Source organism: Corella eumyota, chromosome 4 (genome assembly GCF_963082875.1).
Source record: "Corella eumyota chromosome 4, kaCorEumy4.1, whole genome shotgun sequence".
NCBI lineage: Eukaryota > Metazoa > Chordata > Ascidiacea > Phlebobranchia > Corellidae > Corella > Corella eumyota.
Window position 1 is genome coordinate 9,069,821 of NC_137493.1, and position 26,960 is coordinate 9,096,780.

Consider the following 26,960-nt stretch of genomic DNA (forward strand, 5'->3'; position numbering starts at 1 on the left):
AATAAAGTTTTCTACGATTCTATTTGAACGGTTTTTTGTAACCAGCAAATAACATTTGTTCTTGAAATTTTGTTAATTTGTTTAGTTTATTTTTGTTTTAAAATACTGGTAAAAATGTTAATTTATTGTTTAATAATTTTGCAGCATTAAAAAATTGAATAAAGCAAAAATTATGCCCCGAGTGAGGATCGAACTCACGACCTTGAGATTATGAGACTCACGCGCTGCCTACTGCGCCATCGAGGCTTCAAACAAGATTTTTCAGTAACTGTTACCTTGGTTACAACATTATATTTGTTGGTTAATAAAATGTCATAGAGATAGAGAGGTTTACCTAAGACCGCAATGCAGCCTCGATGGCGCAGTATGCAGCGCGTGAGTCTCATAATCTCAAGCTCGTGAGTTCGATCCTCACTCGGGGCACAATTTTTGCTTTATTTAATTTTTTTAACTCAAAATTTAAAAACATCATAATTTTATTTTTTTACTGGTGTTTTAAGCAAACAAAAAAAAACAAATCGACAAAAGGTCATGGACAAAGAAAGTTATTTACTAGATAAAAATTAAGACCCTTTAAATAGAATCGTACAAAAAATTATTAATGTTTCATGTTGGTAATAACTCTTGCATGTAGTTTCCATGTCGCTAAAGAAGGCACATGTAAGTCTCATACTCCCACGATCGTAAGTTCAATTTTCACCCCGAAAATTTTTAACGTTATAGTGATATTTTTATGATTATATTTAAAAGCTAATCAATAACTGGTACAGATGGCCATCTATTAATTTGTTCAATTTGAGTAAAAAAAACAATAAATGTGGTGAGTAAATGGTATTAAAACAAGCAGCCACGAAAAAAGTTGGTTTAGTAACTTTTACCGTTGGTTATAACGTTATATTAACTGGGTAATATAGAGATTGAGTGGATTAACCTATTTTGTTAATTTGTTTAGTTTATTTTTGTTTTAAAATACTGGTAAAAATGTAAATTTATTGTTTATTAATTTTGCAGGGTTAAAAAATTAAATAAAGCAAAATAGTGCCCCGAGTGTGTATACTGTAATAACCAAGGGTAACAGTTACTGTTCGTAGCCTCGATGGCGCAGTAGGCAGCTCGTGAGTCTCATAATCTCAAGGTCGTGAGTTCGATCCTCATTCGGGGCACAATTTTTGCCTTATTCATTTTTTAACCACGTTTTTTTTATGTCCTTTCTTAAACCACGCAAATTTATACACATTTTTGCAAGTGTTTTCAAATAGAAAAAGACCAAGAAAGTTGATAAAATGTCATGCACAAAGTTATTTACTAGGTACTAGGAATCCTTTTAATAGAATTGCAGGCATCATTACTAAAACATTAAAAATTGCCATTTTTATTAATTAGCATTATATTGACTGACGCTGACATATTAATTAGACAAAAAAATGTCGGTAAGAAAGAGAGGATTAACCCATATTGATAACACCAATTTGCAGCGTCGATGGCGCAGTAGGCAGCGCGTGAGTTTCATTATCTCAAGGTCATGAGTTCGATCCTCACTCGGGGCATTTTTTAACGATTGAATAATGTTTTTTCGATTATGTTAAAAGGGTTCTTTATTTCAAGTAAATAACATTTTTTATTGAAATTTTGTTAATTTGATTAGTTTATTTTTATTTTAAAATACTGGTAAAAATGTAAATTGATTGTTTATTAATTTTGCAGGGTTAAAAATTAAATAAAGCAAAATAGCGCCTCGAGTGAGGATCGAACTCACGACCTTGAGATTATGAGACTCACGCGCTGCCTACTGCGCCATCGAGGCTGCATTTGGACGTTAACAATATGCGTTAAACTTCTTTTTGACATTTTATTAAACAATTAATAAAATGTCATTACCAAGGGGAACAGTTACTAAAAGAACTTATTTGTGGCCTCGATGGTGCAGTAGGCAGAATTTGTAAACAATACATTAACATTTTACCAGTGTTTTACAGTAAAAATAAACCAAACAAATCAAAAAATGTTATTGACAAAGTTACTAACTATAGGCATTAAGAACCCTTCGAATAAAATCGTATAAAAACAACGCAAAAATTACAATCATTCTATATACTAACTTTTTCGGTTGCTGATTGTTTTAATACTATTTATTTCTCACACTGGGCGGTTTTGTTTGCTAAACATTGCCTAACAAATTAGTAGATGGTCATCAGTACCAGTTATTGATAAGATTTTAAATGTACTTATAAAAAATAATATTATAACCTTAATACGTTAAAACATTAAATAATTCCTGTTGTTAAGATCGAATCACGACCTTGAGATTATAAGATTCACTTGCTGCCTACTGCGTCATTAACGCTGCATTTAGGCGTTATCAATACGAGTTAAACCTCTTAATGACATTTTAATATTTGATCAATAAAACGTCGTAGCCAAAGGAAACAGTTACTAATAATACTTGGTTGCGGCCTTGATGGCGCAGTTGGCAGCACGTGAGTCTTATAATCTCCAGGTCGTGAGTTCGATCCACACTCGACGCATTTTTTAATGTTTTCTACGATTCTATTTGAAGGTTTTTTGTAACTAGAAAATAACATTTGTTTTTGGAATTTTATTAATTTGTTTAATTTATTTTTGTTTTAAAATACTGGTAAAAATGTTATTTTAATGTTTATTAATTTTGCAGGGTTAAAAAATTAAATAAAGTAAAAATCGAGCCCCAAGTGAGGATCGAACTGTTATTGATTGCAGTTAAATGTCGCCTCGATGGCGCAGTTGGCAGCGCGTGAGTCTCATAATCTCAAGGTCGTGAGTTCGATCCTCACTCGGGGCACAATTTTTCTTCATTTCATTTTTTAAACCACGCAAAATTTATATACATTTTTGCAAGTGTTTTAAATAGAAATAGACCAAACAAATTGATTAAAAGTCATGCACAAATTAATTTACTAGGTATTAGTAATCTTTTTAATAGAATCGTAGGAATCATTGCTAAAACATTAAAAGTTGCCATTTTTAATTAATTAGCATTGTATTGACTGACACATGTTCAATGTTTTCAATAAAGTTTTCTACGATTCTATTTGAACGGTTTTTTGTAACCAGCAAATAACATTTGTTCTTGAAATTTTGTTAATTTGTTTAGTTTATTTTTGTTTTAAAATACTGGTAAAAATGTTAATTTATTGTTTAATAATTTTGCAGCATTAAAAAATTGAATAAAGCAAAAATTATGCCCCGAGTGAGGATCGAACTCACGACCTTGAGATTATGAGACTCACGCGCTGCCTACTGCGCCATCGAGGCTTCAAACAAGTTTTTTCAGTAACTGTTACCTTGCTTACAACATTATATTTGTTGGTTAATAAAATGTCATAGAGATAGAGAGGTTTACCTAAGACCGCAATGCAGCCTCGATGGCGCAGTATGCAGCGCGTGAGTCTCATAATCTCAAGGTCGTGAGTTCGATCATCACTCGAGGCATTTGTTAATGTTTTCTACGATTCTATTTGAAGGGTTTTTGTAACTAGAAAATAACATTTGTTTTTAAAATTTTATTAATTTGTTTAATTTATTTTTGTTTTAAAATACTGGTAAAAATGTTATTTTAATGTTTATTAATTTTGCAGGGTTAAAAAATTAAATAAAGTAAAAATCGAGCCCCAAGTGAGGATCGAACTGTTATTGATTGCAGTTAAATGTCGCCTCGATGGCGCAGTAGGCAGCGCGTGAGTCTCATAATCTCAAGCTCGTGAGTTCGATCCTCACTCGGGGCACAATTTTTGCTTTATTTAATTTTTTTAACTCAAAATTTAAAAACATCATAATTTTATTTTTTTACTGGTGTTTTAAGCAAACAAAAAAAAACAAATCGACAAAAGGTCATGGACAAAGAAAGTTATTTACTAGATAAAAATTAAGACCCTTTAAATAGAATCGTACAAAAAATTATTAATGTTTCATGTTGGTAATAACTCTTGCATGTAGTTTCCATGTCGCTAAAGAAGGCACATGTAAGTCTCATACTCCCACGATCGTAAGTTCAATTTTCACCCCGAAAATTTTTAACGTTATAGTGATATTTTTATGATTATATTTAAAAGCTAATCAATAACTGGTACAGATGGCCATCTATTAATTTGTTCAATTTGAGTAAAAAAAACAATAAATGTGGTGAGTAAATGGTATTAAAACAAGCAGCCACGAAAAAAGTTGGTTTAGTAACTTTTACCGTTGGTTATAACGTTATATTAACTGGGTAATATAGAGATTGAGTGGATTAACCTATTTTGTTAATTTGTTTAGTTTATTTTTGTTTTAAAATACTGGTAAAAATGTAAATTTATTGTTTATTAATTTTGCAGGGTTAAAAAATTAAATAAAGCAAAATAGTGCCCCGAGTGTGTATACTGTAATAACCAAGGGTAACAGTTACTGTTCGTAGCCTCGATGGCGCAGTAGGCAGCTCGTGAGTCTCATAATCTCAAGGTCGTGAGTTCGATCCTCATTCGGGGCACAATTTTTGCCTTATTCATTTTTTAACCACGTTTTTTTTATGTCCTTTCTTAAACCACGCAAATTTATACACATTTTTGCAAGTGTTTTCAAATAGAAAAAGACCAAGAAAGTTGATAAAATGTCATGCACAAAGTTATTTACTAGGTACTAGGAATCCTTTTAATAGAATTGCAGGCATCATTACTAAAACATTAAAAATTGCCATTTTTATTAATTAGCATTATATTGACTGACGCTGACATATTAATTAGACAAAAAAATGTCGGTAAGAAAGAGAGGATTAACCCATATTGATAACACCAATTTGCAGCGTCGATGGCGCAGTAGGCAGCGCGTGAGTTTCATTATCTCAAGGTCATGAGTTCGATCCTCACTCGGGGCATTTTTTAACGATTGAATAATGTTTTTTTCGATTATGTTAAAAGGGTTCTTTATTTCAAGTAAATAACATTTTTTATTGAAATTTTGTTAATTTGATTAGTTTATTTTTATTTTAAAATACTGGTAAAAATGTAAATTGATTGTTTATTAATTTTGCAGGGTTAAAAATTAAATAAAGCAAAATAGCGCCCCGAGTGAGGATCGAACTCACGACCTTGAGATTATGAGACTCACGCGCTGCCTACTGCGCCATCGAGGCTGCATTTGGACGTTAACAATATGCGTTAAACTTCTTTTTGACATTTTATTAAACAATTAATAAAATGTCATTACCAAGGAGAACAGTTACTAAAAGAACTTATTTGTGGCCTCGATGGTGCAGTAGGCAGAATTTGTAAACAATACATTAACATTTTACCAGTGTTTTACAGTAAAAATAAACCAAACAAATCAAAAAATGTTATTGACAAAGTTACTAACTATAGGCATTAAGAACCCTTCGAATAAAATCGTATAAAAACAACGCAAAAATTACAATCATTCTATATACTAACTTTTTCGGTTGCTGATTGTTTTAATACTATTTATTTCTCACACTGGGCGGTTTTGTTTGCTAAACATTGCCTAACAAATTAGTAGATGGTCATCAGTACCAGTTATTGATAAGATTTTAAATGTACTTATAAAAAATAATATTATAACCTTAATACGTTAAAACATTAAAAAATTCCTGTTGTTAAGATCGAATCACGACCTTGAGATTATAAGATTCACTTGCTGCCTACTGCGTCATTAACGCTGCATTTAGGCGTTATCAATACGAGTTAAACCTCTTAATGACATTTTAATATTCGATCAATAAAACGTCGTAGCCAAAGGAAACAGTTACTAATAATACTTGGTTGTGGCCTTGATGGCGCAGTTGGCAGCACGTGAGTCTTATAATCTCAAGGTCGTGAGTTCGATCCACACTCGACGCATTTTTTAATGTTTTCTACGATTCTATTTGAAGGTTTTTTGTAACTAGAAAATAACATTTGTTTTTGGAATTTTATTAATTTGTTTAATTTATTTTTGTTTTAAAATACTGGTAAAAATGTTATTTTAATGTTTATTAATTTTGCAGGGTTAAAAAATTAAATAAAGTAAAAATCGAGCCCCAAGTGAGGATCGAACTGTTATTGATTGCAGTTAAATGTCGCCTCGATGGCGCAGTTGGCAGCGCGTGAGTCTCATAATCTCAAGGTCGTGAGTTCGATCCTCACTCGGGGCACAATTTTTCTTCATTTCATTTTTTAAACCACGCAAAATTTATATACATTTTTGCAAGTGTTTTAAATAGAAATAGACCAAACAAATTGATTAAAAGTCATGCACAAATTAATTTACTAGGTATTAGTAATCTTTTTAATAGAATCGTAGGAATCATTGCTAAAACATTAAAAGTTGCCATTTTCAATTAATTAGCATTGTATTGACTGACACATGTTCAATGTTTTCAATAAAGTTTTCTACGATTCTATTTGAACGGTTTTTTGTAACCAGCAAATAACATTTGTTCTTGAAATTTTGTTAATTTGTTTAGTTTATTTTTGTTTTAAAATACTGGTAAAAATGTTAATTTATTGTTTAATAATTTTGCAGCATTAAAAAATTGAATAAAGCAAAAATTATGCCCCGAGTGAGGATCGAACTGTTATTGATTGCAGTTAAATGTCGCCTCGATGGCGCAGTATGCAGCGCGTGAGTCTTATAATCTCAAGGTCGTGAGTTCGATCATCACTTGAGGCATTTGTTAATGTTTTCTACGATTCTATTTGAAGGGTTTTTGTAACTAGAAAATAACATTTGTTTTTAAAATTTTATTAATTTGTTTAGTTTATTTTTGTTTTAAAATACTGGAAAAATGTTAATTTAATGTTTATTAATTTTGCAGGGTTAAAAAATTAAATAAAGTAAAAATCGAGCCCCAAGTGAGAATCGAACTGTTATTGATTGCAGTTAAATGTCGCATCGTTGGCGCAGTAGGCAGCGCGTGAGTCTCATAATCTCAAGGTCGTGAGTTCGATCCTCACTCGGGGCACGATTTTTCTTCATTTTATTTTTTAAACCACCCAAAATTTATATACATTTTTGCAAGTGTTTTAAATAGAAATAGACCAAACAAATTGATAAAATGTCATGCACAAATTAATTTACTAGGTATTAGTAATCTTTTTAATAGAATCGTAGGAATCATTGCTAAAACATTAAAAGTTGCCATTTTTAATTAGTTAGCATTATATTGACTGACACTGACACATGTTCAATGTTTTTAATAAAGTTTTCTACGATTCTATTTGAACGGTTTTTTGTAACCAGCAAATAACATTTGTTCTTGAAATTTTGTTAATTTGTTTAGTTTATTTTTGTTTTAAAATACTGGTAAAAATGTAAATTTATTGTTTAATAATTTTGCAGCATTAAAAAATTGAATAAAGCAAAAATTATGCCCTGAGTGAGGATCGAACTCACGACCTTGAGATTATGAGACTCACGCGCTGCCTACTGCGCCATCGAGGATTCAAACAAGATTTTTCAGTAACTGTTACCTTGGTTACAACATTATATTTGTGATTACAACTTAATCCACCTGACGAGAATATATTTTCGGATCGTATGGATTGATTGACTATTAGATGGATAGAAGGATCGAATGGGTCGGATGAGTTAATGGGTAATCTGAATAGGTGAGGGTTAGGGTAAGGGTTTAATTCATGAAAACTTTTTGTTTAATTAAATATCCGTCAAATATGCATTTGAATTATGTAATATCTATTTAATATATATTCGATTTAGTTAATAAAACTTGATCCATTAATCCGTTCGATCCGTTGATCCGTCAAATATATATTTTTGTCAGGTAGATTAAGTCCGATTCTATATTTGTTGGTTAATAAAATGTCATAGAGATAGAGAGGTTTAACCTAAGACCGCAATGCAGCCTTGATGTCGCAGTATGCAGCGCGTGAGTCTCATAATCTCAAGGACGTGAGTTCGATCCTCACTCGGGGGAAGATTTTTCTTCATTTTATTTTTTAAACCACTCAAAATTTATATACATTTTTGCAAGTGTTTTAAATAGAAATAGACCAAACAAATTAATAAAATGTCATGCACAAATTAATTTACTAGGTATTAGGAATCCTTTTAATAGAATCGTAGGAATCATTGCTAAAAAAATAAAAGTTGCTACTTTTATTAATTAGCATTATATTGACTGAAACTGACACATTTTTAATGTTTTTAATAAAGTTTTCTACGATTCTATTTGAACGTTTTTTTGTAGCCAGCAAATAACATTTGTTCTTGAAATTTTGTAATTTGTCAAGTTTATTTTTGTTTTAAAATACTGATAAAAATGTTAATTTATTGTTTATTAATTTTGCAGCATTAAAAAATAAAATGAAAAAAAATCGTGCCCCGAGTGAGGATCGAACTCATGACCTTGAGATTATGAGACTCACGCGCTGCCTACTGCGCCATCGAGGCGACAATCAACTGCAATCAATAACAGTTAGATCTTCACTTGGGGCTCGATTTTTGCTTTATTTAATTTTTTAACCCTGCAAAAGTCTCATAATCTTAAGGTCGTAAGTTCGATCCTCACTCGAAGCATTTTTAATGTTTTTAATAAAGTTTTCTACGATTCTATTTGAACGGTTTTTTGTAACCAGCAAATAACATTTGTTCTTGAAATTTTGTTAATTTGTTTAGTTTATTTTTGTTTTAAAATACTGGTAAAAATGTTAATTTATTGTTTAATAATTTTGCAGCATTAAAAAATTGAATAAAGCAAAAATTATGCCCCGAGTGAGGATCGAACTCACGACCTTGAGATTATGAGACTCACGCGCTGCCTACTGCGCCATCGAGGCTGCATTGCGGTCTCAGGTTAAACCTCTCTATCTCTATGACATTTTATTAGACAACAAATATAATGTTATAACCAAGGTAACAGTTACTGAAAAAACTTTTAATATACAGCAATTATAAAGTTATAAGCAGTGTTACCATGGTAACACTTTAATAAATTTTTCATGTGGCCTCGATGGCGCAGTAGGCAGCGCGTGAGTCTCATAATCTCAAGGTCGTGAGTACGATCCTCACTCGGGGCTTTTTTTATTATTTAATAATGTTCCTAAGATTCTTTTCGTAGGGTTCTTAATGCCTAGTAAATTACGCTGTTTATGACATTTTATGAATTTGGTGAAGTAGCCTCGTTGGTGCACTAGGCAGCGCGTAAGTCACATCGTCTTAAGGTCATGAGTTAGTTTCTCACACAGCGTACATTTTTATGTTTTATTAATATTTAAAAAAAAATTTAGATGAAAGAGTAATCATTGGCCTGTCAGCTGCCTTGGGAGGTACATTCTTGTTTTTATTTACATGTTGCTGTATTCAAATGCGAAATAAAGGGTAAGTATTAATTACCTTAACTCTTAACAAACGCTGAAAAACTACTGCATGTTAATAAGTAGCGGTCAAAGCACTTCTATTTTTTATGATTTTTTTAGAAAAAGGGAATCTCAACACCGAAGCCGAACGGTTAAGCTGTCCCCGAATATTGACATGGGTAGTCCAAGAAAAAGAAAGGGGTGGAAACGATTTTTACCGCGGTTCAGAAAATCAAAACAAACCAAATACAACCCTATACCGAGCATGGTAATTTACATTTCTATGTACTACTAAAATCGAGTCAATTAAATTTAACTAAATTTTGCCTTTTTATTACAAGTATTGGTCAAAACACAATGCTTTCGTTTTGCTGACTATAGATATGGTCCTTATACACCTACTTTTATATAAAATAAACCTTTTTTACTAGGGTGTTAAATTTAAATTTCCCACCAAAAAAAACGGAGAATATACGAGTTTATATTCTGATGCCTCAGACGACGAAGAAATATATTCGGTTTACGAAGATGAAGATGTTAAGAAGAAACGACTTGGCTCAATCATTGAATCAACAGTAAAGTTAACTAACCGGTAAGTATATTTTTACTTCTAATATGAAAGCAAAGTTAATCGATTTTAAGTTTTTTATAATTTTTAACTTATTATAGAGCTAAAGAGGCATTCGCTAACCCAACGATTTTGCCAAAAAGAGATGGTTTACTGAAGCGCATTTTTCGGCCCATTGTAAAGGCGTTTGACTTCGTTAAATTTCTCATCGTAGCATTTTTTATGAAGTGTTGTGGCAAAAAGGAAGAAACAGATCACCAATCTGACAACAGCAGTGAAGAAACTTCGTTATTAACCGAGGAAACAACCAGTGAAAGTTACGAGAGCGAAGCGGGAAAGCAAAATACAACTCTTGCGCCGTCTAGCGGTCCCCAACAATCATTCAAACCAAAAACAGACATCAGTGGGCGGTTTATTGTTGGTTCTCGTACAAACGAACAAGACAATCGGTTAGACGAAACAAGCACTTACGACTACTCTTCCTATGGAAAAGATGCGGTTAATAATATTACGAACCCTAATAAAAGTACAAATGAAGTTTTAATTGACATATCATCACCACCCAAAGAAAACAACTACTTAAAAAATCCGCCCCGGGAACGCGACATCGTCACACAAAGCGAGTACGTATTGTTACGCCACCATTTAAACAACACACTATTACAACCAGAACCCGACAACACACAAACACAGAAAAGCAACAGCAACAACTATTCTAACAGTCGTGAAGTAGAGAACAACAATTCTTCTGGGCCAACATCAGTAGCCAACTCATCTGCTGGAGGAAGGTCAACATCTGTAACATCAATCAGTTCGAGTGCGATAACGTCACAAAAAGAGTCACGTGACTTAAGTTTGGGAGACGCCCCGGCCTCAACACCATCACCCAAGTAAGTGTTATTCATACATACAAAGTCCTAGTTATAGAAAAATTCCAATCTTAATATTACGAAATAAGTAAAAAAAAATTAGAACCTAATTTTGTTTTTAGTTTACCTAATGTTTTACGCAAGACAAGAGATGGTTTTCGGCGCGAGAATCGTCGAATGGATGCATTGTTACGTCAATGGGAGCACCGATCTTCATCTTGTGTCGTCATAGATGAAACAAAAAGAAGAGAACGAGAATCATTATCAGTTCGAGCAACGCAGAATCAAAGAAAATCGACATCAGGTTAAAAAAAACGAATGGACAATGGTTTAATAACTTACTGCTGCTAAAGGACAGACAAAAACATTATTATGTATTTATAATCATAATGTCTTAAAGTTTTTTTAGATTTAGCGTTCCACTTACTTCACCTTATTTTTGTATGTTTTAGTTCAAGGTAGATTTCTTAATATTAAAGCTGAAGAAAAAACTAAAGTCCCACCTCGGTTATTGTATCGTAGAAACAGGTAAACTTCATTCAAACTTACCGACACTTTTGTAAAACATTATAACATAAAAAAGTTCTAATAACAAAAGGTTATTTTTTACAGGCAAGCTCAGAACTATTTACCTGCCACCGAAATCTGTCAGAATATTATTACTAAAAGTGTCAATATAGAAAGGTTTGTTAAATAGTTTAATCATAATCATTATTTAAAGTTAAACGGTATATTTAAATTACAAACATTGAATGATACAATATAGTTTAATTGCGGACAACAATGACTTGGCCATGCTTAGTTTTTACCTAAATTATGCATTTAAATATTCTTCTTTTACAAAAGTTGTTTTTGTTTACAGAAACAAACCATTACTATGTGTTTCAAAAACTAAAAAACTTTCAAAAGACAAACCACCCAAACCTTCACACCACTCAAAAACTTTTAAACTAAGAAAAATTACACCGATCAGTTCGATAAATACTTCCGAAATCGATGACATCATTAGCGTGGGAAATTCGTCGTCGATTCCAACGTCATTTGCGTTATCGAGCGCGGAAGAAAAAGTTAATGACGTCACAATAGCAAAGCCGATAATTAAAAAAACAACAAAAAAAGAAGAACCAAAATCAAACGAAATTTCAAAACTGCAAAGATATAAGCCTACGTCACACAGCGCCGCGGTTCGAGCGTTGCAATCAGCGACGCACGCATTCCTAACGTCGGATGACGAAAACGTGACGTCACCGGATGACGATTTTGAGAGTTTTTGGAGGCGTAAAGGCGGTTGATAAAGTTGCCTTAAAAAGCGACAATGGTTTTAGTTAGTCTCCAAGCGAGATTTCAAAGTTGTTTCTTATTGCTAAAAAACTTGTTTTAAGTTCGTGGCAGGTCCACGCGCATTTACTTTTAATAAATTGTTTTGTTATTGTACAAAAAATCTTACTTGTTTAATGTTTGTTGTAGTCAATGTCCACTCTAACGAAATTTAGGTTGCATTGCTGACTGTGTTTACAGACTATTTTATACAGTATTAAAAGTTAAAAATTTAAACAATTTTCTAAATTAATTTTTTAATAAATTCTTTCGTAATTAGTAAATGTTACTCAACTAACACAATTAAAAAAAATTCGTTAAAGGAGACGCACTGGAGTAGTAAGTTACTGAAGACCTACATTCCGGCATTTTACGTCGCTACGAGAAAAAGCTTTTTTTAAAAAGCGAGAAGCGTTTTTGAATTCTTAATACATGGTTTGTTTAATATTTAATGTAAAGTTAAATTTCATTCTCTTAATTAAAATTAAAAGAATAATACAAAACTAGATTTATTTGATAATAAAATATGGTTCGAAATTATTTGATTATTTTTAACATAAATTTTTATAAATAAAAAAAGGTAAGCATAAATATTAACTAATAATATTACATGTCTTTGATTTTTTGTAAACAAACAAGTATATTATACGAACAAAAGTTTATATTTTAACCCAGTTTTTTGTTGTCAATATCAGGATATACAATAAACTAAATTTTAAATTCTTAAAATTGATTTTTGATTTTTATTAAATAAACAAGAATTTAAATATGTTAAATAAACAAAAATTATTTTTTAAATATGATTTTTAACTTCTTATATTATAAAACACATTATACTTAATTTTTATATATCGAACTTACTGACAATAACAACATGTTTCGAAATCTAAGATTTCGAACCATGATAATAAAAATACTAAGAATAACAATATGATTCGAAACCTAAGATTTCGAACTATAATTACAGATTGTAGATATGAACAAGGCAAGGTTACGGAATTTTTTAAAGTTTTGTTTGCATGGCGACCAAATTATTACAATACAATAGTTAATTGAATAAAATAGCGCCATAAATAGGTTACGAAACGTTTCGTCTATTTAACTAGTAAATGATTTATTTAAGTTGCAAATTTTAAATATTTTGTTGTACTTTTGCTTCGTATTTGGGCAATATAATAGTGTCATCACAAGCACAGCTAACACACAATAACAAAATAATACGATAAGCTAACATCAGCCAATACTAATAAAACAATGGTCATCATGCTTTAGTTGCTAAAACATGAACAATATGGACATTTAAAATGTTGTCGAACATATTCACTCCTAACTTACAAACTTTTTTGGTTATGCTTTTAATATTGAAGTAACAGTAAAACATTAAACCTGTAACAAATCGGAACCCGCCAGCACGGGGTTGGGTACCGGGACCTCTTCCATTCCATTCGGTCTCTCCCCGCCCCCAGTCCAAACACTCAAAACTGTACCTGGAAAGCTCCCGGAAGAGGACTCAGAACTCCCATTCGGAGATGCGGCACGGGCTAGGAAAGGTTTCTTTCGCAACATCATGATATCCTGTGACGTCTGTCTGGTATAGTGTCGTGCTGTTCTACAAGTCAAAGTGAACCATCTTAATGCTCGAAGTGGGATCCCAGTGTTTATTTTCTATAGTGCGATCAAAATATTTAGTTGCACAGGGTATAACTTAATCGAAAGTAACGGAAACAAAGCTATGGTAATTACAAACGTTTACATTAATTCTATTCACTCGAAGATCAATTAATTATATTCATGTGACATTAAAGCAATACTACTAGTTAACTAAACCCGGTCGGTAGGCTGATAAATCCAGCTAATTGGAAAGCATTAAAAACAAAATGGTTTAATGATTATACGTTGTTGAATATTTAAAATTAAAATAAAACTTAGTTTGAGTTTTATATTTATAAAATAATAATAAAAATGTGTTTAAAAACTAACAAACATTGGATTTCGATTTATTAAAATTAAGAAAAGGGAATAATATAATTTACTATAGCTTTAACTAGGTCTGTTATAAAGCATAGAAACTTAAAATTTTCCACTAAGCGAGGGGCAAGGAACGTGACGTCACTATTAGTGCGCCTCCTCGAAAAATTCCTCTACCAGGAGGTCTCGGGTGCAAATTTTTATTAGTTAACATGTGCAGACTAAGCAGAGCTTTTATTACCAAATAAGGTTATAAAATGTAGATAAATCCAGCTGTAATTTATCAATTAAGCGAGGGGAACGGGCCTCTTAATTGGTGCGTTTCCCCGAGAAATTCCTTTAAAACACGAGGTTGCATCATAATCAGAAATTCCTGGTGATGCAACATAATGCGGTACGTTAACGCACGTATAAGTTGTTTAGTCGTTATTTGAGACGTTAATTGTTACAAATAATTCTTAAAAAGTAAATAAACATAAATATATTATAACAGATTATTAGTTTGTGTTGCTATATTAACATTTAAATGAATTGTTTAGAAGATTTAAGCAAAGATATTTCGAGTGACAACTTGAAAAGCGCTTTTTACTGCAAGACGCGTCGTGCACGTATACACACGAACACGTGAAGAGTCACGTGACTTGGTGTTTCGTGGCAAATTTGAATTGAAATCGTAATTTTAGTTCTTTCTAGATGGACTTTCGAGGTGAGTAGACGTGTTTTTGTTATAGTGATTTGTGGTTTGGTTATTTAAATTTTATTATTAACAGTATTAAGTGTGGCAAATTATAAGCTGATATTTAAATATAAATATATTTATATAAAAAAACAGTTTTTAAACGATTTTAATTTTTTTTAGAAAAGTTAGTGAAGCATCTTGCGTTCTAGTTTTCTGAACATTGTTTCAGGTTTGTTAATTTTTATTTAATTGATTTAATATTGCTTTTTAACTTTTAACTAATTTTAAATAGATCATGAAAAAATTGTATTACGTTATCTTACTTGCAATAAAAAAATAATTTTTATATTTTTTAATTAAAATCTTATAAACACTATTAAACCTGTGTTGATGCGCAGGTACTCGCACAAAGTAGTTAAATGAGGTATTTAAATATATACTTAACTGTACATCTGGCATAAATTAAAAAATCTGGCACCAGTTATCACAAACAGCACATTTTAAAATTGTTGGCAAAAAATAATAATTATTTATTAATAACATTTGGCATGTGAATTAACATAATTTAATGTTGTTGGCACTAAAAGAAGTAAAAATTGACATAACGTAAAAAATTTCGGCTCAATTCGACATATCATAAAGTTGACATTTGAAAAATGGTAATATTAAGTAGGGTTTAGTGTCCATTTCCCTTTTCTAAATAATGTTTTCTATGTACAAAAAAGGGGACTATATTTGGATTATATAATTGGGAGGAAAAAGATAATGGCAGGAATTGGAGGAATGGAAAGCGGTTGGAATTTTAATAAGTCTCCCTTGCAACTAGCAAGGGGAAGTTAAGTCAAAGAAGTCAGGATTTAAAAGACAACTTTGGAATGGATTGGATCATATTTCAAACCTAAAAAAAACTCAAAACCTTATTTAGTTAAGGTCTGTAGGGCTGTAGGTTTTCACATGCCTGATTTTTTATGTAATGCATAATTGAGCGTTTTAAATTTTCACGGGTTAAAAGTTTCACGTGTCTGCATTTTCTTTTTATTTGTGACTGGTTAAAAACTCATAATTTTGCGCATTAAAAGTAGTATAGTTGACACAGTTCCAATGTGTTTAAGTTTCTGTGTGTTCCTAGTTATATTAAACGGGACTGTTTAATGGGTTTTTAGATGTTTTGCGCAAGTAATAGATAAAGTATATAGAACAGATTAATAAAACTAAGCCTATGTGTGTGCTATGTGTTTTTTTTTTAAAAAAAAGAAGTAAAAAAGTCTTAGGACCTCACTTCAACTTGGCAAAATTAAAAAAATAGTCTCAGGACCTCACTTAACAAAAGGTGGGCTGTAGGGCTTCAGGTCTGTAGGGCTGTAGGTTTTCATGTGCCTATTTTTTATATGTACTGCATAATTAAGCACTTTAAAAGTTTTCACGGGTTAAAAGTATCACGTGTCTGCTTTTTTATTTTAACTGGTAACAACTCATAATATTGCGCATTAAAAGTAGTATAGTTGACACAGTCCCAAGTGTGTTTAGGTTTCTGTCTTTTCATAATTATATTAAACGGGACTGTTTAATGGTTTTTTAGATGTTTTGCGCAAGTAAAGTATATATAAAAAATTTAGAAGACTACATTTTAGAAAACTAGGCCTATGTGTGGTTTATGTTATATATGTGTGTAAATTCACTGTATTTTATTTGCCCTGTTATATTTATGTACCAAACCTAAATGTGTGAGTGGATTGGAACCCAATATAAATAATTTAATTTCATGGGCGGAGCCCGATATAAAGCAGTATTTTATTTCGTGGTTGGAAATCCAAACACAAAAATTTCCAATTTCTCTCTTTTATTTTTTGCAGGCCATTCTTATTTCCTTCTACCTTTAAAACTGTTATTTACCTCCACAGGGGCCTCTTGAACCATTCATTTTATTTCCTTAAGTGTCATTACTAACCAAATTATAATTTTTTTCAAGGGCCTTTAAAAAACTAAAACCATCATTTTTTTCAGGGGCCTTTAAAAAACTAAAACCATAATTTTTTTTCAGGGGCCTTGAAAAAACTAAAACCAAAACTTTTTTTTCAGGGGTCTTTAAAAAACTATCATAAGTTTTTTTTCAGGGGCCTTTAAAAAAACTAAAACCATAACTTTTTTTAAGGGCCTTTAAAACCTAAACCATAATTTTTTTTTCAGGGGCCTTTAAAAAACTAAAACCACACTAACCGTTTTTTACAGGCTTTTTTTCAGGTCAGATTACCAAAAACAAATTTAAACATTCTGTTTTTTATTTCTAGATGCTGGTTGACTATTTTGAAGAGCTCGTCGATTTGTTTTTGGCCAATTTTAATTTGTTCTTTATTTTTAGAGATCCTGTTTAAAGAAAACTTCAATCTAACCTTTATTTTTTTGCAGGGTAGATTGCCATGAACAAATACTAACTCTGTTCTTTATTTTTAGATTCTGGTTGACGAGCAAAACTACCGAGTTCGTATAAAATCTATTTTAATGTAAAAAGTCATCAACACAAAACGAATAAATAACATAATCTTAATTTAAATGATACATTTAGCTATAACACAATCAAATAATTTTTAAATATTTGTCACTTTTAAATATTTGTAAGCAGTATTCTAATCTTTATTTTATTATTTTATAGAAAAAAAAGATCGAAGCATACATACAAAGTTTGCTAAAAGACCCGCTACTCCGCTTTTTGCCATCCAACCACCCATTTTTAAGGGGCTAGTTGTCTTCTGAGGGGCCAGCCTTTTTTGTCAAAAGCCCAATAACCATTTTGCCGAGGTTTTGTGACAATCTTATTTACAGATCCAAATCAACTGTACAAACAGACAAAGACATTAACTGTATAAAGTTAAAATTGCACACTTCTATAAAACTGAACATAAATTTAAAAAAACAGTAATTTTTTGCATACTTTTTATGTTGTTTTACTACAAATTTTGTACGTCAAATTAACTGCTTTTTCATCCATAAAACAGTATTTTTTATCTCAAAAGTAGTTTACTTATGACCATGTATACCGAATTTCAATATTTTTTGTACTCTTTTTGTATGTAATTATTTCGTTTTTTTTATTCTCAAGTGTAATGTATTTTTGCATTTTATTTTTTCTTCGTATTTATTGTTTTTCTGACATGTTTATTGTATCGTCATTTTTATTCTTTAGTAACCTTTATCATTTTTTCAATGTAAATTATAAATGTTTTTACTTTTTGCCTTATTTGTATCGTAACTGTGTTTAATATGTAGATTTTTAACTTAGCAATGTCATAATAAAAATAGATAAGTTAATATTCTTAAACCTTGGGCTCCTATTCTGCCATGTATACCATTAAAAAATTTGTCCAATGACATAAAATAAAACCTTAACTTTGTCCATAAAAAGTAACTTAAAATTGATCCAATTAACATGGCAAATAACTTAAAAATTTTTGTCAAATTTATATGGTAAATAACTTAAAACTTTGTCCAATTAACATGAAAATAACTTAAAATTTGTTTAAATAACATGGCAAATAACTTAAAACTTTAACTTAAATTTGGTCCAATACGCATGGAAAATAACTTAAAACTTTGTCATGTACCATGGGAAATAAATTAGTTCCATTAACATGGGAAATAACAAGACTTTGTCACATATAAAAGTAATTTAACATTGGTTCCATAACATAAAAAAAAAATAAATCGAAATTAGTTCAATTAAAATAGAAATAACTTAAATTTGTCCCATAACCTGGAAAATAACTTAAATTAGTCCAATTAAAATGGAAAATAACTTAAAACTTTGTCCAATTAACATGAAAAATAACTTGACTTTGTCCCATAACATGAAAGTTATTTAAAATAGGTCCAATTAACATGGAAAATAAACTAAAATTAATCCAAATAAAATGGTAATAACTTAATTTTCTCCCAATAAAATTACAAAAAATTTAAAACTGGTCCAATTAAACTGGAAAATAACTCAAAATTGGTCTAATTAAATTGGAACTTTGTCCTAAAACATAAAAAAATAACTTGAAAATGAAACAATTAACATCGAAATAACTTAACAAAAAATTACGTAAAATTTGTCATCAAAAACCATGCTAAATATAACCTCTTAATATAGTTATATACACCAGAAATTATATTTAAATAACATGTTTTTTCCATGCATAAATTAATACATTAAACTCAAGGCCAGGTCAAAGTAAAACAATATATTTTGATATTTAATAAGTTTAATAAAGAATGTGTTTGGAAAGTAAACAGCACCATTTAAAAAAAAACTAAAGAAATGGTGTTAAGAGCCCTGCAGTTTATTAACTATAGATTCATAAGTCATAAAAGTATACTTAAGGGGTATATTAAGATATAATTTAAAAAACAATGTGTTTGCATTGTATTTTTGTTAATGGTTATTCAAAAAGCTTATGCTCATTAAGCTATGCACTTTATTTAACAAAGCATTTCTATAACTTTTTATACCAAATAAAAATTTTTGTATTCGCGATTTAATTTTAATGGAAAGCCTAACCCTGGTTTTCCTAACCCTAATCGAGCTCAAGCCCTAGCTCATGCGGTTTCAAAATAAAAAGCGAGATTCGTGACGTCACGATATTTGCGTAAATTTTAAATTACATTTCAAGTCATTAAACAACATTTTATTAAAATTATTTTATCATTTACCTTTTGTTAATAAATTTAAATATCTTTTTTATTAATTATTTTAATGTATGCAAGTTTTTATTAATTCCTATAGAAATTAGATATTGAGGATAAACGAAAAAGTGCACAGTTCAATGAGCATGAGCTTTTTAAATACCCATGAACAGAAATACAATGCAAACACATTGTTAATTTTGTAAACACGTTAACTGGACCTGTTAGTTCTAACAGAACAATTTTATTTTTCAATTAAAATTTTTTTTTTTTAATTTATATTCAATATCATTGGCCAAAATTATTACGTGACCTAATTAAAACCAGAATAAAAATTAGCTCAGACTTTAGTTTTACTGAAAATTTTTGCAAAATGTTTTATCTTGAATATTAGTTAGGCCAATGTGCGTCTAATAAAATATAAAATTTAAGGTTTTGAGATTTCATTAATTTTTAATAAAAATTTCGTAACTTTTATGAATATTAATATTTTTGAAAAATTTTTTGTAAAGACGTTAAATCGACCTGTTCAGTTTTAACAGAATAATTTTTTTTCGATTTAAATTTTTTTATTTTTTTTACTTTTGTATGCAATATCATTTGCCAAAATCATCAGGTGACCTAATTAAAACAAAAATAAAAATTACCTCAATGTTTTGTTTTACTGAAAATTTTTGCAAAATGTTTTATCTTGAATGTTAGTTACGCCAATGTAAGTCTTATAAAATATAAAATTTTAGGTTTTGAGATTTCATAATTTTTTTAAAAAAAAGGGTCATAACTTTCATGACTAATAATATTTAAAAAAAATATTTTGTAAGCACGTTAATTGGACCTAGACAGTTCTAACAGGACAATTATTTTTCGATTTAAAATTTTTAATTTTTTTCAAAAAATTTATATGCAATATTATTGGCAAAAAATATCACCTTCCCTTATTAAACCCAGAATAAAACTTAGCTCAAACTTTTGTTTTACTAAAAATTTTGCAAAATGTTTAATCTTGAATGTTAGTTAGGCTAATGCGCATCTAATAATATACAAAATTTTAGGTTTTGAGATTTCATTAGTTTTTAATAAAAGTTTCATAACTTTGATGAATATTAATACTTTTAAAAAATATTTGGTAAACACGTTAATTGGACCTGTGCAGTTCTAACAGAACAATTCTTTTTTGATTTAAAATTTATATTTTTTTCAAAATATTTATATGCAATATCATTGACCAAAAATATCACGTGACCTTATTAAACCCAGAATAAAAATTAGCTCAAACTTTTGTTTTACTAAAATTTTTTGAAAAATGTTTTATCTTGAATGTTAGTTACGCCAATGCGCGTCTAATAAAATATAAAATTTTAGGTTTTGAAATTTCATCAATTTTAATAAAAGTGTCATAACTTTTATAAATATTAATATTTAAAAAAAAAATTGTAAACACGTTAATTGGACATGTGCACTTTTAACAGAACAAATATTTTCGTTTTAAAATTTTTATTTAATTCAAAAAATTTGTAAATCATTTAGACCAATAAAAATATATTTGATGTAAGTTGGAATCAAACTCGGGGAGTTTGATCAAAAATCGATGGCTCTCACTTTAAAGCCATAATCGCGGATTATCAATTCTCACTTTATTGCAACTAGATCATTTTTTTCTATAAAAAGTTAAAATCAAAAAAAGTTTTTATAATTAACAGCAATATTAAGCTTAAATATTAAAGTTTTTAATTTTGTTTAATAAATTCAAAATCTGATAAATTAGTTAAAACTCGTGACCATATGACGCATTCAAATTTTCAATCTTGTAGTATATATCTTGTAATCGGAAATCAGAATAATGATCCACGAATTAGCTATTTTTAAAACGTAGTATTTTAAATTTATTCGACTTTAGTAACTATCTGCTAATAAGAAATTATATGATTTTTGTTTTTTATTGAACGAATTACGGCTTTTACGAAATGCAACAATTTAATATGTGTATAAATGTTTTTAATTATTCATTTAAAAGAAATGCTTAAGATTAAAAATATTTTTACTAAATTCTTCAAAAATCTTTATTTTTTATCATTAAAGTATAAAACATACAGCACATATAGAGTGGTTAGTTCAATGAAAAAATGACATTAAAATTATGTAATATATTCTTAACACATTGCAATAAAGTACAATATACAATTCACTATATTTGACAAATGACAAGGCAAGCAAAACTAACACTTTTCTATTTTGACAAAAAATGAAATGAAAAACAAAAGCAATTAGTTTATATTTTTAAATATTATTGGTAAAATATGTACATATATTAATGAAAAATAACCCCTAATTAGCTAAAAGCTGTTTTTAATTTCAAGTAATTTTAAAAGACAAAAATATTTCAATTATACTGTGTTTAAATATTTCATTCCTATTTAAACTGCACATATAATTTTATCAAAATTAAGAAATAACAGTTGATTTTTTCCTACAAGTGCTATAATATAAAACCTTATTAACAGGTATTTTAACTGGAAATACAGAATTATTAAGAAGTGTGTAAACCACCATATTATATTCAATTGCGTTAGTTAAAAAGAAATTGAAAATTAAAAGAGGAAAATTTTGACAGAATTATTGAATAAATGGATTTTAAAATTATAATTTCTTAGCAAAGTTAATAAAACTGTTTCAAAATGTGAAATCAAAAAAAAGTTACAAAAAATTTATTTTGAACCATTTTTTTAGTTTATTATTATTATATTCAGTGGCCTACATTACATACATTAACACATAGAGCATTTTAGTTTAATGATGCTTTAAACCAATTCATATTTGTTTGCATTTATACTAGATGCAAGACAACAGGCCAAAACTATTCCAATGAGCTAAAAAAAAGAAAAATTAAAAAATTATTATTTATTTTTTTATTGATTATTCTGGTATTCAATAACCCTTACCCAGTTTAGTATGTTTTAGATGGGGTAATAATTTAAGATAAATTCAAAAAAATCATATCTATAGAATATCATTGGTAAATATGACACTTGTTTTTATATAAAAAACAATTGTTCTTTTCTTATAGGCCTATATATTTTACCCAAGTCCAATTGATTGTTTAGTTTAATTAAAGGTCATATTACTAATTAAAAAAAATGCAAATCCACCCTTTAAACATAAACAACTATTTCCCTAAATTTCAATGACTTAGCAAATAAACTTTATTATAATTACATAATTAAGTTAAAAAAAATGTAAAAATTTACAAATGTTACATTTTTAGAAAATTTCAAAAAATAGTGAAAAGGTAAGATAGATAATGCACATTTATTGAAAAAATTGATTTTTATTTCCGATAAGAACCTAATTATAAATTATTTATGTTTCCAATAATGAATATAAAGGATATGCATTATATTTAAATAAAAAATAAGCATACAATTTCAACTGATCCATGAATATGTGTAAATTATTTATTAAATTCATTTATATATGTTAACCAAAAAATACCAATTGTTTAACACATTTACAGAGTCCTAAATTGTAAAAAATGAAAGTAATCAATAACATATATAGACTATATAAGTGTTGTAAATTTTCAGTTATTAATCCTAGTTTTAATGCATATTAACTAACCTGAAAAGCAGCAACCCCAAACATGCTCCCGATAATAATTGCAAGATTGCTGTTTATTACACCAAACACTAAAGATGGACAGCCCTAAAAATTTGGGTAAAAATTTAAATTAAAAAATCTTATTCTTTTGTACATTAACAATAAATATTTTTTGAAATAAACCTATTTTAAAAATTTAAATTTGTAATTTTTCGATACAACAGTATGTAACATATTTAATATGACATGTATTAATCACTGATGTCTGATAATGAAATATGTGTAAATATGACTATTTCAAAGCAATACAGTACAGACTATAAACCCAAATGTATGTATGTTTGTATTATCATGACAATTCTAATTTTTTTTTAATTTAAAACTGGAAATTTGTAGTTTAAATGCCAACGAAAACTTAAAAAAAGGTTTAATGGTACACCAATAAACTAGCTCAATTAGCTCATACTAAAAAAAATTAACACGTTAAATTCACACTTTTTTTATAAACAATGTGATACTAGTACAACAAAAATTGAGTATTATTTTAAGAGTAATATTACTATTTACTTTAACAATTTTTTATTATTTTGTAAACTTTAGTTCACCTGCGTATCAATAACTTCACTTGCATTCTGGCTTGTAAGATCCAATATCAATCCAGTCTTAAATGCATCACAATTGATCCCGGTCTTACAACAACTATATGGAACAGTGTTTACTTCCCAATTGGCATCTAACCAATATGAACTTGCATTAGAGGATCCACAACAATGTAACTAAATTAAAAAAACAAAAAAAATTTTTTTAGTATTTTTTTTTTAAAATTAAATTAGTATTGTATAAAAATAGAATTTATAATTTAAATTTATTATATGTAAAACACATACAAAAAATTACACTCTTAAAGTATTTGGTATTTCAAATAAACCTGTTATTTAAAGAATCGATTATTGATTAATGTCATATTTATTCCATTATCTATACCAATACAAATAAAATTATTGATTATAAAAAAATAAATATTAAATTTTTGCGAGGCTATTTAATTTATATGAAAAACTGGCAAATAAGTTTGGCTAAAAATGTTTTTAAATATTATGTTCAACAATGTTTGTTTTAAAAGGTGGTAATTTTTGTAAACATTTTTGCAAATATTTATGTTGTTAATTTTAAACAGATGAGACTATTTTGTAAATATTGGAATTTTTATTTTCTGTTAAAAAGTAAACACAAATACCAGGATATCAGTGTAATATGAGATTATTTTTTCAAAATATAAGAATAAAAAATTGTTAAATTAGTAAATATAATTTATTAGTATGTAAAAAATTGGAAATTAAAATAAAATCATGTTCTGTGTTATAATTTATAAAATTAGTAGTTATATATGTGTTGTTGTGTGGAAAAGTAAATTTACCAAACAAAATCTTAAATCAACAAAACATTCTTTTTATGGTAACGTTGTTTAAAGTATGCCTAAAATTATAATTAAAAAAATTAAAAAAGTACATAGTATGAAACTATGGCATATTTTTTTTGTAATAATTTAATAGCCAATAAAAGCTGTAAGCTGCACAATTAATATTAGTTTCTAATTATGCCTAATATCCTGCCTTTAAACAGAATTATGTTACTTAATTTTAGGTAATGAAACCCCAGTAATTATGTTATAAATTTAAATACTCAATATAGGTTAAGTTAACCAAAATGAAATTAAAACCAAATTACCATGTTTGTTTAGGTTAATTAAACACCAATGTAATAAAAAAGAAAAATTTACCATGGTTTGAGCTTTGTCAACTGCCTCCTGATATTCAGTGTCATTCTTGTAATTTATCATTGCAGTGAGCATACCTTCATCAAAACTATCACTTATCTAAACACAAATACAATCACATCAATTGTAAACAAATAAAAAGTTATATATAAAAGTTATAAAAATAATAGTCTATACATTTATATATCTTTTAAGTTTTTTCCCATATTGAGCAAAAATGGTAAAATGTTTAAAATAGTTTTCACAAGAAATTAAATATATTTACCTTTCCTTTAAATACAATCACAGCAATAGCTCCAACCATTTCAGCTAAAAATATAACCCCAAGGCAGATTGCATACTAAAAAGCAAATTATAAATAATTACAAGTTTTTAAACTCATTGTTAAATGTATTGTATTGCAAGCTTTTACTGAAGCCCATAATCTCAAAATCCATTACAAATAAACAAATGTGCATTTAAAACAAGGTCATTATTTTAAAATAAATAATAATGCAATAAAAATGATATATATATTAAACATTTATCATTTAAGGAGATGATAAAGTTTAAATTAGCGTTGTAAATATTCAAGAACTATTAAAATATTTAATATCCCACTCAAACATACTTACGCTATGCAAACATGGACTTCCACATATTAACCTTACTTATAACATAACACAATGAAAGGAACTTACAGTCCTCAATAGACAGGTATTTCCTTTAGAAGTACAACAGCATCCAGCTAGCCCAATGATGAAAATAAACAATCCGACGCCGATCATAACCCAAGGTGCACTTGTGTAGTTCATGGTGGAGAGTTTAAGGTATACACCAAGTTGGACTTTGCTGTAGATTCCAATTCCCAAAAGCCCAGCACCAATAATCTAAAATAATTTAATACTGTTAATATTTAAATCAACACTTTTCATCGTTTTTAAAAAACGAAATTAAATTTATTTTGGTTTTGTGATAGACTGTCTTTTTAAGTTATAACCATTTCTATTATAACACAACTAATTATTTTTAAAGATTATAAATAAAACTGTAAAATAAAATATTTGATTTTAGTAGAAACTACTTTAAAAAAATGAAAGCAATTTTAATTGGGTGAAAAAACAATTTTACAAACAAACTTACAGTAAACACAACTGTAAATATAATAAGAAATGTCTTAAGACAAGTAACAGCTGGAGTAGTCTTCATGCTTCTTGATGAAACCATTACGTAATATTTAAATAAAATTTAAAAAATTCCTTAACACCAAATAAAACACAGATTTGATTTATGTTTTTGCAAAATGTTAATATACATTTGCCAGTTAATTTTAAAAATAAATTTTAAAATATAAGGCCCATACGATAACTATTTTATTAAATTGTCTGGATATCACAGTTATCTGTCTACGCAGTTCTGAAAAGAAGACTCACTTAAACCCTTTTTTAAACGAACAAAAGCTTAATTAGGCATCCGGTCACTTACAAAACTGCACGTTTATAATTAAAACTTTCTTTTTTATGTCATTTTAATTTAAGAGAACACGAAATATAAACTTTAAAATCGCTCTGCTTTTGTCTACGACGCAAAACGATCTTATAACAATGAGCTGTTGTTGTGTCATATTTATGGGGACGCGGAATTTGAGGGAATGGAAAATGAAGGAACGGAAATTGAAGGAACGGAAAATGAAGGAACCGGAAAATGAAGGAACGGAAAATGAAGGAACCGGAAAATAAAGGAACGGAAAATGATGGAACCGGAAAATGAAGGAACGGAAAATGAAGGAACGGAAATTGAAGGAAAGTGAAAAAAGGAGAGGCGGAATTCTAAAAAAATAAAACGCGGAAATACCGTTGACTATTTATTTATATTTAAGTCAATATTATTTTAGAAATAAACGGGCATTTTATAAAAGAGGGTTAGGGTATGCTGGGGTAATAAAAATTAACTCATTATCGCTTATCAGTTCTCAAATAAATAACAGTAAACCTAAATAAACAGTCAACGGTATTTCCGCGTTTTATTTTTTTAGGATTCCGCTACTCCTTTTTTCACTTTCCTTCAATTTCCGTTCCTTCATTTTCCGGTTCCTTCATTTTCCGTTCCTTCATTTTCCGGTTCCTTCATTTTCCGTTCCTTCATTTTCCGGTTCCTTCATTTTCCGTTCCTTCATTTTCCGGTTCCTTCATTTTCCGTTCCTTCATTTTCCGTTCCTTCAATTTCCATT

At 28.9% G+C, this 26,960-nt stretch overlaps 1 protein-coding gene and 17 non-coding genes across 18 annotated transcripts; 10 read left to right on the forward strand and 8 right to left on the reverse strand.

The window, feature by feature from the left end:
• Nucleotides 1–173: 173 nt before the first annotated feature.
• Trnam-cau (transfer RNA methionine (anticodon CAU)) lies at nt 174–246 on the reverse strand. The gene has a single exon. It is a non-coding gene; the product is annotated as a tRNA-Met (tRNA).
• A 104-nt stretch (nt 247–350) lies between these two features.
• Nucleotides 351–423, forward strand: Trnam-cau (transfer RNA methionine (anticodon CAU)). Its single transcript has one exon. It is a non-coding gene; the product is annotated as a tRNA-Met (tRNA).
• Nucleotides 424–1,090: 667 nt separating this feature from the next.
• Trnam-cau (transfer RNA methionine (anticodon CAU)) lies at nt 1,091–1,163 on the forward strand. The gene has a single exon. It is a non-coding gene; the product is annotated as a tRNA-Met (tRNA).
• A 568-nt stretch (nt 1,164–1,731) lies between these two features.
• Nucleotides 1,732–1,804, reverse strand: Trnam-cau (transfer RNA methionine (anticodon CAU)). Its single transcript has one exon. It is a non-coding gene; the product is annotated as a tRNA-Met (tRNA).
• Nucleotides 1,805–2,745: 941 nt separating this feature from the next.
• Nucleotides 2,746–2,818, forward strand: Trnam-cau (transfer RNA methionine (anticodon CAU)). The gene has a single exon. It is a non-coding gene; the product is annotated as a tRNA-Met (tRNA).
• A 400-nt stretch (nt 2,819–3,218) lies between these two features.
• On the reverse strand, nt 3,219–3,291 carry Trnam-cau (transfer RNA methionine (anticodon CAU)). Its single transcript has one exon. It is a non-coding gene; the product is annotated as a tRNA-Met (tRNA).
• A 104-nt stretch (nt 3,292–3,395) lies between these two features.
• On the forward strand, nt 3,396–3,468 carry Trnam-cau (transfer RNA methionine (anticodon CAU)). Its single transcript has one exon. It is a non-coding gene; the product is annotated as a tRNA-Met (tRNA).
• A 220-nt stretch (nt 3,469–3,688) lies between these two features.
• On the forward strand, nt 3,689–3,761 carry Trnam-cau (transfer RNA methionine (anticodon CAU)). The gene has a single exon. It is a non-coding gene; the product is annotated as a tRNA-Met (tRNA).
• Nucleotides 3,762–4,428: 667 nt separating this feature from the next.
• Nucleotides 4,429–4,501, forward strand: Trnam-cau (transfer RNA methionine (anticodon CAU)). The gene has a single exon. It is a non-coding gene; the product is annotated as a tRNA-Met (tRNA).
• A 569-nt stretch (nt 4,502–5,070) lies between these two features.
• Trnam-cau (transfer RNA methionine (anticodon CAU)) lies at nt 5,071–5,143 on the reverse strand. The gene has a single exon. It is a non-coding gene; the product is annotated as a tRNA-Met (tRNA).
• A 941-nt stretch (nt 5,144–6,084) lies between these two features.
• On the forward strand, nt 6,085–6,157 carry Trnam-cau (transfer RNA methionine (anticodon CAU)). Its single transcript has one exon. It is a non-coding gene; the product is annotated as a tRNA-Met (tRNA).
• A 445-nt stretch (nt 6,158–6,602) lies between these two features.
• Trnai-uau (transfer RNA isoleucine (anticodon UAU)) lies at nt 6,603–6,675 on the forward strand. The gene has a single exon. It is a non-coding gene; the product is annotated as a tRNA-Ile (tRNA).
• A 219-nt stretch (nt 6,676–6,894) lies between these two features.
• On the forward strand, nt 6,895–6,967 carry Trnam-cau (transfer RNA methionine (anticodon CAU)). The gene has a single exon. It is a non-coding gene; the product is annotated as a tRNA-Met (tRNA).
• Nucleotides 6,968–7,373: 406 nt separating this feature from the next.
• Nucleotides 7,374–7,446, reverse strand: Trnam-cau (transfer RNA methionine (anticodon CAU)). The gene has a single exon. It is a non-coding gene; the product is annotated as a tRNA-Met (tRNA).
• Nucleotides 7,447–8,342: 896 nt separating this feature from the next.
• Nucleotides 8,343–8,415, reverse strand: Trnam-cau (transfer RNA methionine (anticodon CAU)). The gene has a single exon. It is a non-coding gene; the product is annotated as a tRNA-Met (tRNA).
• Nucleotides 8,416–8,728: 313 nt separating this feature from the next.
• Trnam-cau (transfer RNA methionine (anticodon CAU)) lies at nt 8,729–8,801 on the reverse strand. Its single transcript has one exon. It is a non-coding gene; the product is annotated as a tRNA-Met (tRNA).
• A 167-nt stretch (nt 8,802–8,968) lies between these two features.
• Trnam-cau (transfer RNA methionine (anticodon CAU)) lies at nt 8,969–9,041 on the forward strand. The gene has a single exon. It is a non-coding gene; the product is annotated as a tRNA-Met (tRNA).
• Nucleotides 9,042–21,464: 12,423 nt separating this feature from the next.
• On the reverse strand, nt 21,465–26,009 carry LOC145750449 (tetraspanin-7-like). Its single transcript, XM_082566488.1, has 7 exons — nt 25,874–26,009; nt 25,432–25,620; nt 25,017–25,091; nt 24,755–24,850; nt 23,580–23,750; nt 22,996–23,079; nt 21,465–22,247 (listed from the first exon to the last, which is right to left on the reverse strand). The coding sequence occupies exons 1-7, from the start codon at nt 25,955–25,957 to the stop codon at nt 22,179–22,181; spliced, it is 768 nt and encodes a 255-aa protein (XP_082422614.1). The 5' UTR covers nt 25,958–26,009; the 3' UTR covers nt 21,465–22,178.
• Between the last annotated feature and the right edge of the window lie 951 nt (nt 26,010–26,960).

Coding starts and splice junctions, on each gene's coding strand:
- LOC145750449 (XM_082566488.1), bottom strand. CDS start 25,957: ATGGTTTCATCAAGAAGCATGAAGACTACTCCAGCTGTTACTTGTCTT. Junction 25,621..25,873: donor TATTTACAGTTGTGTTTACT/GTAAGTTTGTTT, acceptor AAATTATTTTAG/ATTATTGGTGCTGGGCTTTT. Junction 23,751..24,754: donor TTGACAAAGCTCAAACCATG/GTAAATTTTTCT, acceptor TTTTTAATTTAG/TTACATTGTTGTGGATCCTC.